The 16,173-nt window shown below is 42.9% G+C and overlaps 1 protein-coding gene across 1 annotated transcript; it reads right to left on the bottom strand.

The window, feature by feature from the left end:
* Positions 1-10,054: 10,054 nt before the first annotated feature.
* On the bottom strand, positions 10,055-11,474 carry CLEC14A (C-type lectin domain containing 14A). The gene is given in 2 exon segments (XM_059820032.1): positions 10,055-11,374; positions 11,376-11,474. Coding segments are annotated over 2 exon segments (1,419 nt in total).
* Between the last annotated feature and the right edge of the window lie 4,699 nt (positions 11,475-16,173).

The raw sequence follows: 16,173 nt of genomic DNA, 5'->3' as shown, positions 1-16,173 counted from the left end.
CAAGGTGGTGTATCCTACTTGACATATATAGGTTTTCATTTCCAGTCTGGGTGGACTGCATTTGTCATTATATGTGTATCATGTCTACGATGGGTAGAGTCACCTTGAAAGCAATATAAATCTAGACAAGACCAGTTCTACTCTCCCTTTTCCCCAAAAAAGTATTTTCTATACAGGTTCTTATGCTGTGTAATATGACTTGGGGTCACTCCGTGGGTTCTTGAGCTTCCTAACTAGAAAGGCTCAGATAAAAGTGCCCAAATGCATAGCATATGGGAGTTGTAGGAGAGACAAGAATTACCAAATTTATGACTTGGGACCTGCTGATCACTGTGATGATCATGGTAATGGGATTGTATTGGCTCTGCTTACGTTGTTGGTGACAGTGCTATTTTCAGCATACGCGTGGGCCCTACCAAGCATAAAACTCTGTAAGACAACCCAGAGGGAAGCTGTGAGCTTCTGCAAGGGTGCCCTACACTTCATATGCTGAACAACGCTGAGTAATGTCAGTGCCAGTGCCGACAGACTGATAAAAGCAAAGGGCCACAAGTTCAACTGATTCATGAAGGACTTGCAGGTACTCAAATTTACAACGGCAAGCTCAGACGATTGCTGGTCAGCTGAAATAGTTCAAAATGTGGCAAAGCTGTACAAAGCACGTATGTATGAGTGTACACACACACACAACGTACATGTGCATATATATGCTTCCTTCTTATAAAATACATAAACATCATATTTGGTCTGTTAGCCGACATGTAAAGGGATGAATTAGAATGTATATTGGTTATAAAGGAATTCATGATTAGTAAAATTCAGATTCCAGTTGCTGGACAGTTAGGTAGCATGATATTACTATTTAGGCAATTGTAAGTCTTTGGTTTGCATTTGTGCTGTTCTGATGTGTAGAGGAAATGGGAGTGTTAATTCTGCTAAGGAGGTGAGTCCATGACTGGAGAGGTTGGAGCTGGTAGGAGACGGAGATCTTGGAATAAAAAACGTGACTAGTGTTTGATTTAGAACTGGAGTGGCTATATTTGGAGATATCCCTTTGAAGTTCAGAAAGTTTGGAGCTTGCTAGCACTCACTGAGAGCTGCAATTGCCCAGGACTTCGCGATATCACTCCCCAAGCCTACTACATGGACCAACCACACCCTTCCCCAGCTAGGATAAGATGAACATCTCCATCTGAGGTCCAAACCAGAAAACTAATGGAGGTTGTGATTATGGTCCTTTCATTATTTAATTGGGATAAACAGGTTATAATACATTGTAAATGTACACAAAAAGTGCATTATCTGATAGATAATCTACCAGCTACATAGAGTACCAGCTAAAGGCTGGGGATCTTGTTGCTCTCTGATTTCTATTAAAAACAGACATAGATGGAACTTGCCTCCTTATCTAATCAATGAGAGACAAGTCATGGATAAAAAAAAAATTTGAAAAGCTCTGCTTTATTGAGCAGAAAATCAATACCAGTATTAGTGAGTTTATTTTCCTAACATTGCAGCAGAATTATTTTGTGTATCATTTAGTCACAGAAAAAGAAAAGACACTTTTAGAAGCTAGACTGACTGTACAATATTGTAAAGAAGCTTTTTTAAGGAGTTTCGTATGTCTTCATGAAAACTAGAACAACTTTGATATTAAGACATGTTTATTATTATATTTTTCTATACCATTTTGTATTCTTTCTATAAACTTAAGTGTCTTCATAAGCAAAGTTGCTTATTTACCACTGAAGACTCTTGGCTACTATCAGTAACTGATTTCAGTGACGTTTTGAACAGCTGCATCAGCTAAAGATCTAGTCTATGGTTCATGCCTTACATTTAAACAAATTACACAAATCAATCGCAAGACCGAATGAATGAATGAAAGAAAATTCAATGAAATGAAAGAAAAGAAACACAGTGAATGTATTTTTTGATGGCACTGTATATACTTTGTTTCAATTTTTATGCCAGTAGCTGTTAACTGATCACATAATGAGTCCAGAAGAAATTGAATCTCATCTGCTACTTGTACCAATACAAGATTGTACAAAGTCCTCATCAGTTAACTGGGAAGAAAAGTTATGGGAAAGACTCTCTCAGATGCTTGTATGTGAAGTTGTTACAGGTGTGGGGGACAGGTGGCGTTTTAATTGTCACTGTTGTTCCTGTTATTTATGGCGGAAGAGAAGGTAGAAGGGTTGCAGGGCTTTATAGAGTGTCATAGAAGACCAGGCAAAACATTCAAGATATATTCACATCACAGCAAAAGACTGGATACCTGGGGACAATGGAAATTAAATAAGGCAAAACTGGTGGATATCTGACACTGAACAGCCTTAGAAAGAAGGATTCTGAAATGGGGAAAAATCAAGAGTGGGATGCCCAGGAGAGGCCATTTTGTTAAGAAAAGAGGAAAAAAAAATAGAGTCCAGCACAGGCATTATAAAGCAGGACTTGGCTCTTTCCCATGATTAATTTAGATTGTTTAGGGTACAGCAAATACATGAACTTCCAACTCAGCAAGAAAGATGAAGTTTTGTTTTTTATTGCAGACGCTATTTTGAAAGCTGGCTGTTCTTTTTGAAGAGGTTAGAAAGTATCCCGTTATTTTTTCTAGGAACCAAGTGATAATTTAGGTACTTTATGGAATTACTAGAAACCCAGGAAAACAATGCAGGAAACAGATAAATAATAGATTTTTTTAAAAAAATGTTAATTTACTTTGGATTTTTCAAATGCTCTGAATTTCATGGATTATTTTCTTTCCTTTTATCATTAAAATAGAAAAAAGTCTTATCAAATTTTTGCTCAACACAAGGAACAACTCCATATCAACAAGACGGAAATGGAATACAGCAGCATTTTCTCTGCTTTTTCACCATCATAAAGTAAGATTTACAGAACTTCTTACTTTAAAAGCATCTTCAGTGCTATGACTGGGAAAATTACTTCCCATAAGAGAAATATATACTTTTAAGAACAAAAGGTAATGTTCAGGTATTCCTCTCCACAGACCTTGAAACTCTGAACTTAGTTTAGCATGAAGTCATAGAGCTATATTCCCAAGATGTCTTATCTGATCTCCAGAGGATTGCAGGTTTCAGTGTACTCATTCAAGAACCTTTCATTAGAACTAAGGTTTAATTGAAAATAAGCAAGAGAATAAACTCCCTAAGCATGGAAGAAAATCTCCTGTCAGTCATATTTGCACTGAAATAAGATTCCTGAGTCTGCAGAAGGACTTCTCCTGGCCAGACAGAAATTTGCTCAAAAAAAATATTCCTACAGTCTCAAATTTTACTGGGAAAGCGTATTCTCTGTAAATGTATGCCAATATATGCATACTTTAATTTCTAACACAAAAGAAGAATATGCATTTAAACCTAAGTTCTTGTCTTTTACTGCAGCAAAGTTGACTTTATATGACAAGTTAATAGGACATGCTTTTGAGAGATCTTAACTGGATTTATGGAATTGCAAGGGATGTTAACAGCATTAGTGTGGTCAATTTATCTGAAAGTAATGAGAGCATCCTCATTAGTATCTGTCTGATGTATAGGTAAGTGAAAGAGGACTTGTGATGTAAAAGTTTTGGATATCTTAATAATATCATGTCACTAAGTATAGGGGAGAACAGACTGTAATGCACATTGTATATTAATAGGTTGATGCTCCTGTTGTATATTATCGTTGCATCCCTTTAAGCTTCAGAATCTAGAAAAGGATGAAAACCAACTTTGTTTTACTGAGTAAGACTAATGCAGGTGTTCTTATGATTACTTATTCTCTTAGGATATCAGAATTGCTTCAAATGGACCAGAATCTGCTTCATCATCTCATGAACAACTTTGAGTAAAAAAGCTAAAAACATTCATTATGTTAATGATTAATTTCATAGCAGGGAGCTGCATATAAATTAAGAAGGATGCTAAAAAGAAATTAAAAGGAACAGCTGAAAGGGTAAAGGCTTGCAGGTGGCACTGGGACTATTTAATGTTATTGGGGATCAGATTAAACACATATTAGCTATCGAAAGAAGACATTAGAAGACAACTGTCCCCTCAAAAAGTCTAAAAGGTTAAACAGTACACAACATAAAAGGACATAATTTAAAGTTGACATCAAGTACAAATAAAGAAAACAGAAGAAAGGGTGAACTTTAGCAAATAAATAGCAAAATTTTAAAGCATGAAAAAAAAAATAATTAGAGGAACATCTGCCTAAAAACATAGCAACTACCAATGCAAAATCCAGTAGAGCAGGAAACCAACCAGTGTACTTACTGCTGATGAATGATGATTGTATTTAAGAGCGTTTCTGGAAGAAAGAGCCATGGGGGAAAGCCATGAAATCTTTTTGCCTCTGTTCATTATGGACGATTGGACTATCCTTTTTTTTTTTTTTTTTTTTTTTTTGGAAGAGGGGCAATAGATAAGTCTGTGGAAGTTCATCAGAATGAAGAGTTTGTAAGAGTTTTGGAGTAAATCAAACAGTCAACAGTACAAAACTGTTAGTGGAGGCTTGTGCTCCCCTAAGAATTCAGAAGGAATTCCCTAATGAAAAAGCTGTACTATGAACTGTGGTGAAAACTGCTGGAAACCCACAGGGCTCTGTCCTGGGGCTTGTCCTGCTCAAATTTCTCATAAATGGAAAAAACCTGAGGGATAATTCTTTGAAAACATCAGCATAGCTCTCTAAAGTGGTCAAAACAAACAAATGGTTACGTTAGTAACTTTTAAAAAACAGAAGATACTGTTAAACTGTTGTAGAAGACTATACTGTACCTGCACCTCCAACAGTTTCTAAATTTGGATTTCATAAGGAATCTAACAATATAAGAAAAAGTGCAAAAAAGAATAACAAAACAGTCAGATCTATAAAATTGTTTCTAAAAAAGAAGAAACTAAATAGACTCTTCAACTTGGGATAGAGATGAGTGAAGGAGTGTATGGCAAAGGTATGGAAAATCAAGAAGATGAACTGGTCTACTTTTTTTTTTTCACATGTGAATAAATTGTGGAACTAATTGATACAGGATGGTTGGATGCCAAAAGTAATAGATCAAATCCAAACCCTGTTAGACAAATTGATGGAAGTCTACCAAGTGTGACATGAACTCAGTCCCAAACTCAAAGTCTTGCAACCTTAGAGTACCTAGGGGAAATGTCACTTACAGATGTCAGATTTCCTATTCTATTTCCTCAAGCATGTGCTATTGTCACAGAGAGATTACTGACTTAGATAACTTTTACTCTCACTCAAACTATCTGTTCTTATGCTCCTACATTATTTTCCAGGGAACAGTGTAAACTATTCTTATCAGTCCAAAATACGAGACCTGCTGGTCACATTCCAAAAACAAAACCATGCTTTTTTGACATATTACAGCCCATGTGCTGTTGCTGGATTAATGACTGAAAATGCTTATTTGTTTGCAAACCACCACATTTTGAATAACAAACACCTGAAAAAATATGCAGTGAGAGGATGGTAAGGATGGCTACATCCTGGTAAAGACGGATACTTGCCTGTCTTTCTTATCTCTCCCTCCTCAGTTCATCCTCTCCCTGGACCTGCAGGATTCTCGCTCTTTATGTGATCCATGAAATACATAATAGTAGTTGTTTCCCCCATCTTTCTGCACAGACTTGCAATGCGAAAGGACTGGCAAGTGGCAGGAGGGAAAGGCCATAATAAATGTGGGATCACCACCACGACTCTACCTTCCCCACCTCCACTGCTGCCTTCAGGTACCTCACCTACAGCAAAGCAGTCCTTCAAGTGTGCAGTACAGAAAAGGAAAAAGACTTGCTTGCAAAAGGATGACTCCCCCTTTCACTTTCACTTTCCAGTCTCCCAGTGCCAGAGCTCCACAAGTCCAGATGAGAAAGGCAAGGCTGCATATTGGGGGAAGAAGGAAAGGCATGAAGTTTCACCTGTTTTGAAGCCCTGGGAGAGTGGTTACTGCTGCTGCATTGCTGTGTTTGCCTTTCAAGTCAGTTATAGATCATTAGTGAAATGTATAAATCACCACTCTACGGCCTTGATAAATGTCCACATCCTGAAGAAATAGAAAATATTATTTCTAGAAGGATTAAGTTGCATGAACCAGTGATTAAGCTCCATGCAATAAACGAGGAAGGATAATGAGGTCTGAAAACATGAAAAAAAATTGATTAAGTGATAGGAAATTACACTTCCTGGGGGAAGCATGGAGTCCATTCATTTTTTAATCTTTTTTCAGCTATATATTACAGTTAAAAAGCAGTAAAGTTCTTTGAAGTATTTGAATTTTGCCCATGACCACTTTTAGATTTCACTTTAATCCCATAACACACTTAATCAAGCCCTCAGCAGTATAAATCATAATTAGAAATTTGTGGAAAATTAAAATTTTATTTCTGATTATTTGATTAATACAAACCATTAAAAATTCATCACATGTTCATGAATAAAATGTACAGCTGACAAATGATGTGCCTACCAGTCAAACTATCTTTAGACAAATTAAGGAAATCTAAAAATCAGATTTAATAATTGGCAACAGGGAACACTCTTTGGACCACTGTGATAGATGAGAGGTTTGGACATTCCTACTCTTTGCAGAAATCACCATTTTTAAATGTGCACTCACAGATTCTTGTGACCACCATTTCATAACCATTACATTATTACATCCAGTCCTCTAGTCAAGAGCCAGGGTCTACAATACTGCGCATGACCCCAGGGAATTTACAATTTTTTAAAAAATACCTAATATGAACCACTAGAATTGAAAGTACTATATTATTTAAAATCCTCCATACAAACGTATCCATTGTAAAACTCACAGATACAAAGTTTGTATGTGAATTATATAGTTTTAATATGGGATAAAATAATGTTTTTCCCATACTGGAAAAACAGTTGCAATATAATATGCTTATACAATATGTTTAGTCAAAGGACATGTATGTAACATGAGGGAAAAAGTCAAGATTTTTCTCCATCTCTGCTAGGTTTTGGAAAAAAATTTACATTTTATTGTGTGTTTTACACATGGTTTACATAATAACTAAAAGAAAGTTGCATCCAATTTCATAACCAGACACTTTTATTATATCAATCCTTGTTATGATTATCTGTACTTATTATGACCTTACTTATTTATTCTCCTCCTATGGATGCAAACAGCAAACCCTGCACTGAATCTGCCTTGCAGATCACTGAATCATGGTTATCGTATGAGCCAACAGTCCATGTTGCAAGTCAGTTATCTGTTGGTTTCCTATTTAAGAAAGACACAATTTAAATTGAGAGTGGAAAGCAAAAATTATTTATCCTTTCTCCCAAACCATCCACTTCTTGATCTGAAACATTAGAGGAAGAGAAATTCATGCATTTCAAACCTGCTCAGGTTCCAATCAAGCCCAAATGCTATTGGCTTTGTATTCTACTGACTGCAAAAAGATGGTGAAAAAACCCAAACAGACAAAACAAGAATCACCAACGTGTAAAAACAATAGAAACTATGGTAAAATTATGGCCATTTAGCCATGCCTTGAAGAGACACAAGGCACTGTGAGCTTGCTTTTAGAAAAGCGACTTGCACAGTTGGAGACCTAGGTTAGCTGATTTTTCTGATTTAATTTTAGACATGTGTTTTACAGGCATTTAAATATGAGTAGCCTCCCTAGGCTTTCTTTACAGTCAATGTAGGAAATGGCACTTTTAGGATGCAATTCATTGGCCCTGTTTTCAGCACCTAGTCTAAAATGAGAGGAATTGCAAGTACATACTTCTCCCCATAGGCTGTGAGTGAGAGGAAGAGTCTAGATGAGCTGTTAGAGATGTCTACACCTAGTGAGACAGATCCCATCCTTAGATGCAAAATAGTCTGGTTTCAGCTGAGCCAAATTATAAACCAGGGAAAACATAACAGAATCCTTGTGTAGTCCTTTAGACAAATGTCTAATGCTTAATCCTGAATCTTGAGTGTGAGAAAAAGAACTCTGAAATCAAAATGTGATTTCACAGGAAGCCAAGGCGAAGAGCGAAATGAGAATAGTAAGATGAGAGAGGTGAATGGCTTGCATGGGCATGAACTTGTACATTTTAACTGAGTAGTCTGAGTCAAATCGTGAGAGACACCAAAAGAAGTAGTCAGTTACAGGCGCTTCACTCTGCACTTGGCTGTGTGCTTGGTAAGATTCCTGGAACAGAGAACAAGAGTATGTCTAAAGCTTAGAAAAACATACCTGGACAGTTGTACAGTCCCATTAAGAGTTCAGCCATCTGATATGTGGGAAAGAGGGAAACAGAAATAATAACTTAGGGAGGCTCTCATTCGTCTTGGTTGCTCTTTGCTTATACAGCCCCTTGTAGAAGAACGGAGCTCCACATACACTGCCCCCTAAAAGAAATTGCTTAGAGTGACAGTAACAGGAGTGGTATTAAGACAAAAGGCATTAATGGCTAAGTCATTTTCCGAAGCTGTGCACTTCTGAATGTAGAATCAAGCATGGAATTTATGGCTATATACAGCCTGATGGCTCACAAATGTCTGTGATGCCCTTAACAAAAGCAAAAGACTGTTTCCCAGATAGCAACAGCCCATTGTCATTAAATGGAGAGAGAGGGAAAAAGAAAAAAAAACATGCTATGTCATACTTTATCCTTAGGAGATGTTTACACCAGATTAATCTTCAATCTTGCTTGCAAGAAAAATAGGTAATAATGCACATTATTTTTTGAAACAGAGTTCTCAAACTCGACAGGAAAATCACAAAATGAAAGCAGTAGTCAGAAGGTCAGCTTTAAAGAGAGTAAAACAAACAAACAAAAAAGCATATTTAAAAAGACAGTTCCAAGGTCAAAGTTCTTTTAAGGGAAGAAAATATTTCCCCACCCTCCCTGCACCCCAAAAGGCTTGGATGAGATCCAGTTAGTTGTGTCTTACTGCACTCAGAAAACCTTGAATCAGTATTTAGCATTACCACTTTAATTGAAAACCAACACCATAATAATGAGTGAGCATCAGCACTCTGAACTGCAATGAAAGCAAGTTCTGTGGCCAGGATGAAAGCTGTTTTATGGGAATTCCCAAGGGAAATCCCAGACAAAGTCTTTACCTCATTTAGAAAGGGGCACAAAGGGTTAATCCTTCTTTCCTTACTCTCAAGGGACTCCATGGAAAACAATGTATCTGACTAAAAAGAATGGGATTTGCATGATACATTTGGACCCAGGTTAAGTCCTCTCAAAGTGCGAAGTTTGTCAGCACCTTGTCTGATTGCAAGGGAGCCGCATATTGCGTGCAGAAAGCAAGTTTTCTACTGACGCGCCTCAGGAGAAAAACTGGAACTGAAAAATTTGTTGCTTTGCTACAATAAAAATGAATATTGTATGAAGTAATAAACAGATCAGATTCAGGTTCTAAATCATCCTTTATTCTTTTCATCAGCAGAAGTATAAAACTGACTCCCCATTAACCTCCCACTTCCTCAGCAATTTAATGACCTTCTAAGTACAGAAATGCTCTTCATTTTTAAGAATGTCAGTCTGAAAGAGTATGGGTCACAGTTTTCTCCAAAATTATGGCAGTTCACCTCACCAAATGCTCCAGCAATTAGAAAGAAAACGAGAGCCTCCAAGTACCACTCAGACAAGACGCGAGCGCTCAAAGCGGTCCCCTTTACAACTGCTCCAAGTAAGGCGCCCGAAGAACAGTTTCTGAGAGGATAAAGACCCACATCTGTTGCAGCTACAGATAAGCAATCTCTCTGTCAGCCAGGCTGCTGTATTTATATTTTACTTATGTCACCACCTAAATAACTGTTTTTCAGACTGACAAAACCTCCTGGCTGTCCAAAGGCTTCAAAGCCCTGGTCGCTGCATGCCCCCACGGCTGACAATCCGCCAGCCCTGCTCAGCCAAGTCCCACGGCGCCCCTTCCTCGGCGCCCCGCGGCAGCCGGGCTGGGGGCACGAGAGACGGGGAGGCGAGCGCTGCCCCGGGGCGGGAGCTGCCGCTCGGGCCAGCCCCGGGGGACGGGGCCGCGGCCGCCCCGGGGCTAGTCGCCGCCCGCTGCTCCGCTCGGCTCCGCGGAGCCCGGCTCCGCCTTGCTGCCGGCCTCCGGCGGCTCCTTGTCCCCGCGGCCCTCGGATTTCTTGTTGAAGCAGAGCTTGAAGACCCCCAGGACGGTCATGACCAGGATGACCAGCACCACCACCGCGACCGTCACCAGGATGAAAACGTAGTTCGAGGAGGAGGAGGGCGGCGGAGCAGCCGTCTTCTCGCCGCCGGCGGTGGTGGCGGCGGCCGGCTCCGCGGAACCGCCGGGTGCCGGGGCGGAGGGGCGGCGCCCCTCCGCCCCGGTACCCGGCGGTTCCGCGGCGCCGTCCGCGGTGGTGGCGGCCGCCCCTGTGGCCGCGCAGGGCGTCCCGTCCCGCCTGCCCGGAGTGCAGACACAGGCGAAGCCGCCGGCGGCATCGCGGCACCCGGCGGCTTCGGCGCACCGCCCGCGGCCGGGGCTCCGGTAGCTGAAGGGGCAGGGACAGAGGGGCTCCTCTGCCCCCTTCCAGGCGAAGCCGCCCTGCTGGGGCTGGCAGGTGAGCTGCACCTCCCCGCCGGGGCAGGCCACGGTGAGCACGGTGCCCGGCGGGCTGAAGCCGGGGCGGGCGCTGCGCTCCTCGAAGGGGAGGCGGTAGTCGAGGTCGAGGGCGCCCGCGGGGCTGAGGTCAGGGCAGGCGCCCTCGTACTGGTACTTGCAGACGTAGCCCTGGCTCTCCCGCTGGCAGAGCCGCTCCTTCCAGCCCCAGCCGGGGCCGCTGCCAGGGGCCGCCGCCGCCGCCAGGTGCAGCCCGGCGCAGCGGGCGGTCAGGCAGGACCGCACGGGCTCCTTCACCCACCGGCCGAGCGCCGCCGGCACGTCCCGCGGGGCCGCCCCGCCGCCGGCACTCTCCCAGGAGAAGCCGCGGAGCGGCTGCTCCGCGTCGGTGCAGGCGGAGGCGTTCCTCTTCAGCCCGACCCAGAAGAGCGAGGGCGCGGGTCCCGCCTCCGCCAGCAGCCCCAGCAGCAGCCGCAGCTCCGGCTCGCCGCTGACCCAGGCCAGGCTGCCCCGCCGGCGGCCGCAGGCGCTGCGGGCCTCGGCGTAGGAGCCGTTGGCGAGATGGGCGCTGAAGCAGGCGCCGGCGGCCTGGCAGCGCACGGCGGCCCGCGGCGGCGGGGGCCGGCCCAGGGCGCAGGCCGCGGCCAGAAGCAGGCACCAGGGCTCGGCCCGCCTCATCCTGGCGGCGCGGCGCGGCGCGGCGGGCCGAGGGGCGCAGGCTGCCCGGCGGCTGTGGCAGCGCTCGGCCCCGGCTCAGGCTGGCCCCGGCTCAGGCTGGCCCCGGCCGCCCGCGCCGTCCCACCCCAGCGCTGTCCCCGCGCCCACGGCCCTCCCCCGGGCCTGCCGGAGGAAACGTGTCGGGAGCTGGGGTTGACCTCGGCATCCTCCGTTTGTTGGCGGGCGGGTGACAAGCAGCTCCCTGCGCAGCCAGGAAGCGTTCGTCCTGCCCGGCGGGCGGGTGTCCAGCCTCGGGCGTGGAGGAGGGTGGAAAATGCAGGTGCTTGCTCAGCTGTCGGAGGGGCAGGAGGGTGGTGAGGCCCAGAGCCGCAGCAGCAGGGCCGCGGTCACAGGCCCCATCTCAGGCCTGCGTCCGGGAGATGCCCAGGCCCGTCTTGCCAGCCTGTTGCACAGCACTTCCAGGAGAAGAGCGGTCCAGCCTCAGTGATCTCCTTCTTGAAAGATGGAGGTTTCTGGGTTAAGTGAAGCTGTGCTACCAACCCCCTAGCTCCCAATACATGAGGCAGTTTAACACCCACAAAAACCGGTTCAGCTGTTTTCAAGCAAGTTGGCCTAAATGCAGTCGTACACTAGGTGCCTGCGCTGACTTCCAGTAAATTGTTCTTAAATGTCTAACTGATCCACTGCAACTGTTCCTCCGTAAGCAGTTTGTCACCTCATTTTCATACTCCTTACTGTGATGTCTATCTGCTGTTACCTCGTGTACGTTCAGATAGAGCACACATCCGAGTCTCTTCCCCAGGCATTTTATATGGCACAAAACCACATGCACATGTGTGCATTTCATTTTCAAGCTTTCACTTCAGAAAAACCCTGTCAATGTTTTTGGGCTTGTGAGCGTGATATAATACAAATTCCTAGCATTTGAATACCCAGAAAAAAAAACAGAGAAAAAAGCAGAAAATAAATATTGTATTTGGAACTAAAAAAAAGTAGGGTTCATCAGTATTTGCAGTCTGTGGAGGCTTGAGTTCTACAGTCTCGGATTGAGGCTCCAGGTGGACTCAGTCCTGTACAACGTGCCCTCACTGCTCCAGTAGACTAGTAGGCTGTGCACCAGTTCAGCTGTTTCTTAATTTAATTTCTCTTTGGAGGGAATAAATGTGGATGACAAGTCCCATTCAGCCAGCTTGTGACCGACCTGCACAGATCTCATTGACTCTAGGCCTACACCGAAATATAACACATTTTCTCTGGACACCTTGAAGAGCTAGAAAGATGGGTGTACAGACACACTGTGTGATGAAGGTCTGAAGCACAGCCTATTTTCATAAATAAAGTAGACTTTCAAGCATTGATTATGGCTTTTCAAGTATTCCAGTACTTAAAAGGCAGCTACAGAGAGGACAGTGGTTCTCTCTTCACAAAGAGTCACATGGAGAATACAAGGGGCAATGAGTACAAGCTGCATCAGGAGAGGTTTTATCTCCATATAAGAAAGATTTTTTTTTTTACACTAAGAACAATCATTCACTGGAACAACCTCCCCAGGAGTGTGATAGAGTCCTCATCACTGGAGGTTTTCAAGATGCGATTGGACAGACTGCTAGATAATCTCATCTAGCCCTTTCCCATGAAAGTTTGGACCAGATGATCTTTCAGGGTCCCTTCCAACCTGGACTGTTGTGTGATCCTATGATAAGTAGAATGATTTAAATACTTATTTCAGATCTATATAAAAATACAAGAATGAAATATCAGCCTCTCCCCAATATGCATCTATTAGTTACTTCATTTTTGCTTTCGGGAAACATCTTGCTAAATGCTTGTACAGCACTGGATATCACATATACAGAAATTCTGTTTGTTACAGTTGTAAGAATTAACAAAGCAACATTTTGAAATTCATGAAGTAGAAGAAGTTGATTAGGGGTAAACTGAATTCACACATTCATAACCGGTTTTAGGCAGATCTTTACATTCAGTTAGTATTTTGTTTCTCTTGGTATTCAGCAAAAATGAAGCTACATCAAATATTGCCTATATTCTTACAATTTTTACATTTCAAGAGCTATTAAACTGCTTTGGCAAAAATAATATTAAATTTGCTACATGCAACTGGGAATGTAATGAAATTTGCGTGCCAGTAGACATGATTTTATGGAAAATATAATTTCATAACAGAACAAGAACCTGTTGGTTTACTTCTAGATGAAATCAGAATTTTGATTAATCAAGGTGTCGAGATGATACAGCCACGAAAGTCAAAATCTACGGTGTTGTAGCAGCTGTGTTTTCAGAGCTCTGCTGCCAACCAGAATTGTCACTCCCGCATTTGTTCTTCTCCACAGTGCATCAGGACAGAGTCACTGAACTGTGTGCCTGTGCGGGTGAACATGGGGAGATCCTTGGTGTCCGTCTACACTCCGAGCTGGAAAGATGCGGTTCAGTTTGCATCAGGAAGCTATATCATCTAGTATTGAGATCTCTAGTTCTTCACTGGATCAAGCCTTAAATGTACCTAAACTAAATGAACCATTCCTTTAGCCCTTTGATGTTTCTTGGTGATGTACAAAAGCTACACTTCTACAAATACCTGTCAGCTTAGTATCTTAAGCCATTTTCCCCAAATGTGGTTGATACGTTTGGGAGAGAAGAGACATTGCTACAGTTTTACTACTGCCATCTTGCTGGGGAATGCTGACAAGGCTTTGCCTAACATGCCCCTGCAATCCTACAGCTTTGTTTTATCTTTCAAATTGATTTCATTTATTACAGATGAATGGAAGCTAACTTTTATGCATAGAAGGAATCATATAGAAGCCCCAAAATTTCCATTTTATGCTTCAAACCTAAGGCTTTGTCCCTGGGGAGGAGAATACAGCTCAGTCCATGAAAACATTTGCTCCCTTGCTTCTCTGCTTACCTGTCAGCAAGGGCATGATTTGAGCCATCTGCGATGGCCTCTCCACTCTTCTCTTTTAGGGTGGATTCTTTCCTGCATTCAACTGCTAGGGCTTAAGGGCGTATATTTGTGTTAGAAGTAGTCTCACAGAGAGATACAGTATCCTGTTCTTACTAAGAGCTGTATTTTGCTTTGCAGGTGTAGATGGATGGTGCAATAAAAGAGATCTGCCTGGCTTCGCAGGGGACAAGTAAAATGATTGCATAACACCCCCTCACTAAAGGAAGGACATTGAGATGCTGGAGCGTGTCCAGAGAAGGGTGACGAAGCCGGTGAGCGGTCTGGAGCACAAGTCTTATGAGGAGTGGCTGAGGGAGCTGGGGTTGTTCAGTCTGGAGAAGAGGAGGCTGAGTGGAGTCCTCATCACTCTCTACAATTACCTGAAAGGGGGTTGCGGAGAGGTGGGTGTTGGTCTCTTCTCCCAAGTGACTAGCCACAGGACAAGAGGAAATGGCCTCAAGTTGCACCAGGGGAGGTTTAGGCTGGATATTAGGAAAAATGTCTTTACGGAGAGAGTGGTGAAACACTGGAACAGGCTGCCCAGGGAAGTGGTGGAGTCACCCTCACTGGAGGTGTTCAAGGAACGTGTGGATGTGGCATTGTGGGACATGGTTTAATGGGCATGGTGGTGTTGGGTTGATGGTTGGACTTGATGATCTTACAGGTCATTTCCAACCGTAGTGATTCTGTGATTCTGTGATGTGTAGGGCACGAGTAAGTTCACAAAAGGCTGATGACACTTCTCATCCCCAAAGGGGATACAAGAAAATGTCTGGAAATGGATCTGTCTACCCATTCTGCCACAAACCTGGAAACAGTGTCTAACGGCAGAAGCAGCTACAGCATCTCTTCTGCTAGTGTAAAGGAAGGCTGCTTAAGGTCCACCTCCATTTATCATCTGTTGTGTATAGGTGAAGAAACTTATTGCAGTCTGTTGCATGATACAGATTTCTTTGGGGTTGGAAACTTTGGCGAGGGAGTGAGAAAGGCAGGAGAAGATCAATAGTCTGGCACCACTACCCATTTGCACAGCTCCAGCCTTTTAGCTTGCTGCTACCTTGCGGAGTCTGCACTGGTTGGCAGTGGAGAGACTGTGTTGTCCCCTGAGCTCGCTCCTTCCCCCTCATCCCAACCAATATCTCTACTGGATCCACACATCCTTCTGCTGAATTTATTGTGAGTAAAATCAAAACTTATTCCCCATCTTTCAGTACTCTGCTGAGAGGTAGACAATAATTTAAACAACCCAATGAAAACAGGTATTTTGAAAAAGTGAGAATCAGTGTTGTTTGATGGCATGCCTCAAAAATTACAGGTTAAATCGTCCTTTCCTCACTCGGTGCTTCATGAAATTGGTATCTGTGTTTAAGAAGTGGTTTATCAAATAATAAGGTGGCCTTACATTTCACATGTAAGTTGTATTTAAGCAAAGAAAAGTATTTTCTCACTAAAGGGTTATATTCTTCTTTAAGAAAATACTGAAGTTAAAAATCAGACCCTCTTGAAGTTAATGAGAACTGCCTTATTTCAACAGTATGCCAAGATTTCCCATGAATTTACCTGCATTCAATCAAACAACTTGTAACAGGGTGTAAAAATGCCAGATGGAATCTCCATGCTTTTTTTACTTTTCCAGGGAACAGGACAAGAAATGAAAATAAGAATTTCTGTCTTATTGTAACAACTTGCATGATCGTAAGAATTTAATTACTCATCTCTCAAAAAGACTACGTAGATAACAAGGTTCACTTACACAGTTTGGAAAAGATAACCCAGCAGGGGTCATGCAAGTTCCTGTCTACTGTAATAACAATTTCCAATGACATTATCACATAGCTACTGGACTTTTTAAACAATAAGGAATAATATTTAACTGCTGCTGTGAACACAGTGGTATATCGGTTATGTTTATGACATGGACATAAAATATAACTAATGC

This window comes from Gavia stellata, chromosome 7 (genome assembly GCF_030936135.1).
Source record: "Gavia stellata isolate bGavSte3 chromosome 7, bGavSte3.hap2, whole genome shotgun sequence".
Classification (NCBI taxonomy): domain Eukaryota; kingdom Metazoa; phylum Chordata; class Aves; order Gaviiformes; family Gaviidae; genus Gavia; species Gavia stellata.
The sequence above is the reverse complement of the archived record's forward strand: the minus strand, read 5'-3'. Positions and strand labels throughout refer to the sequence as shown.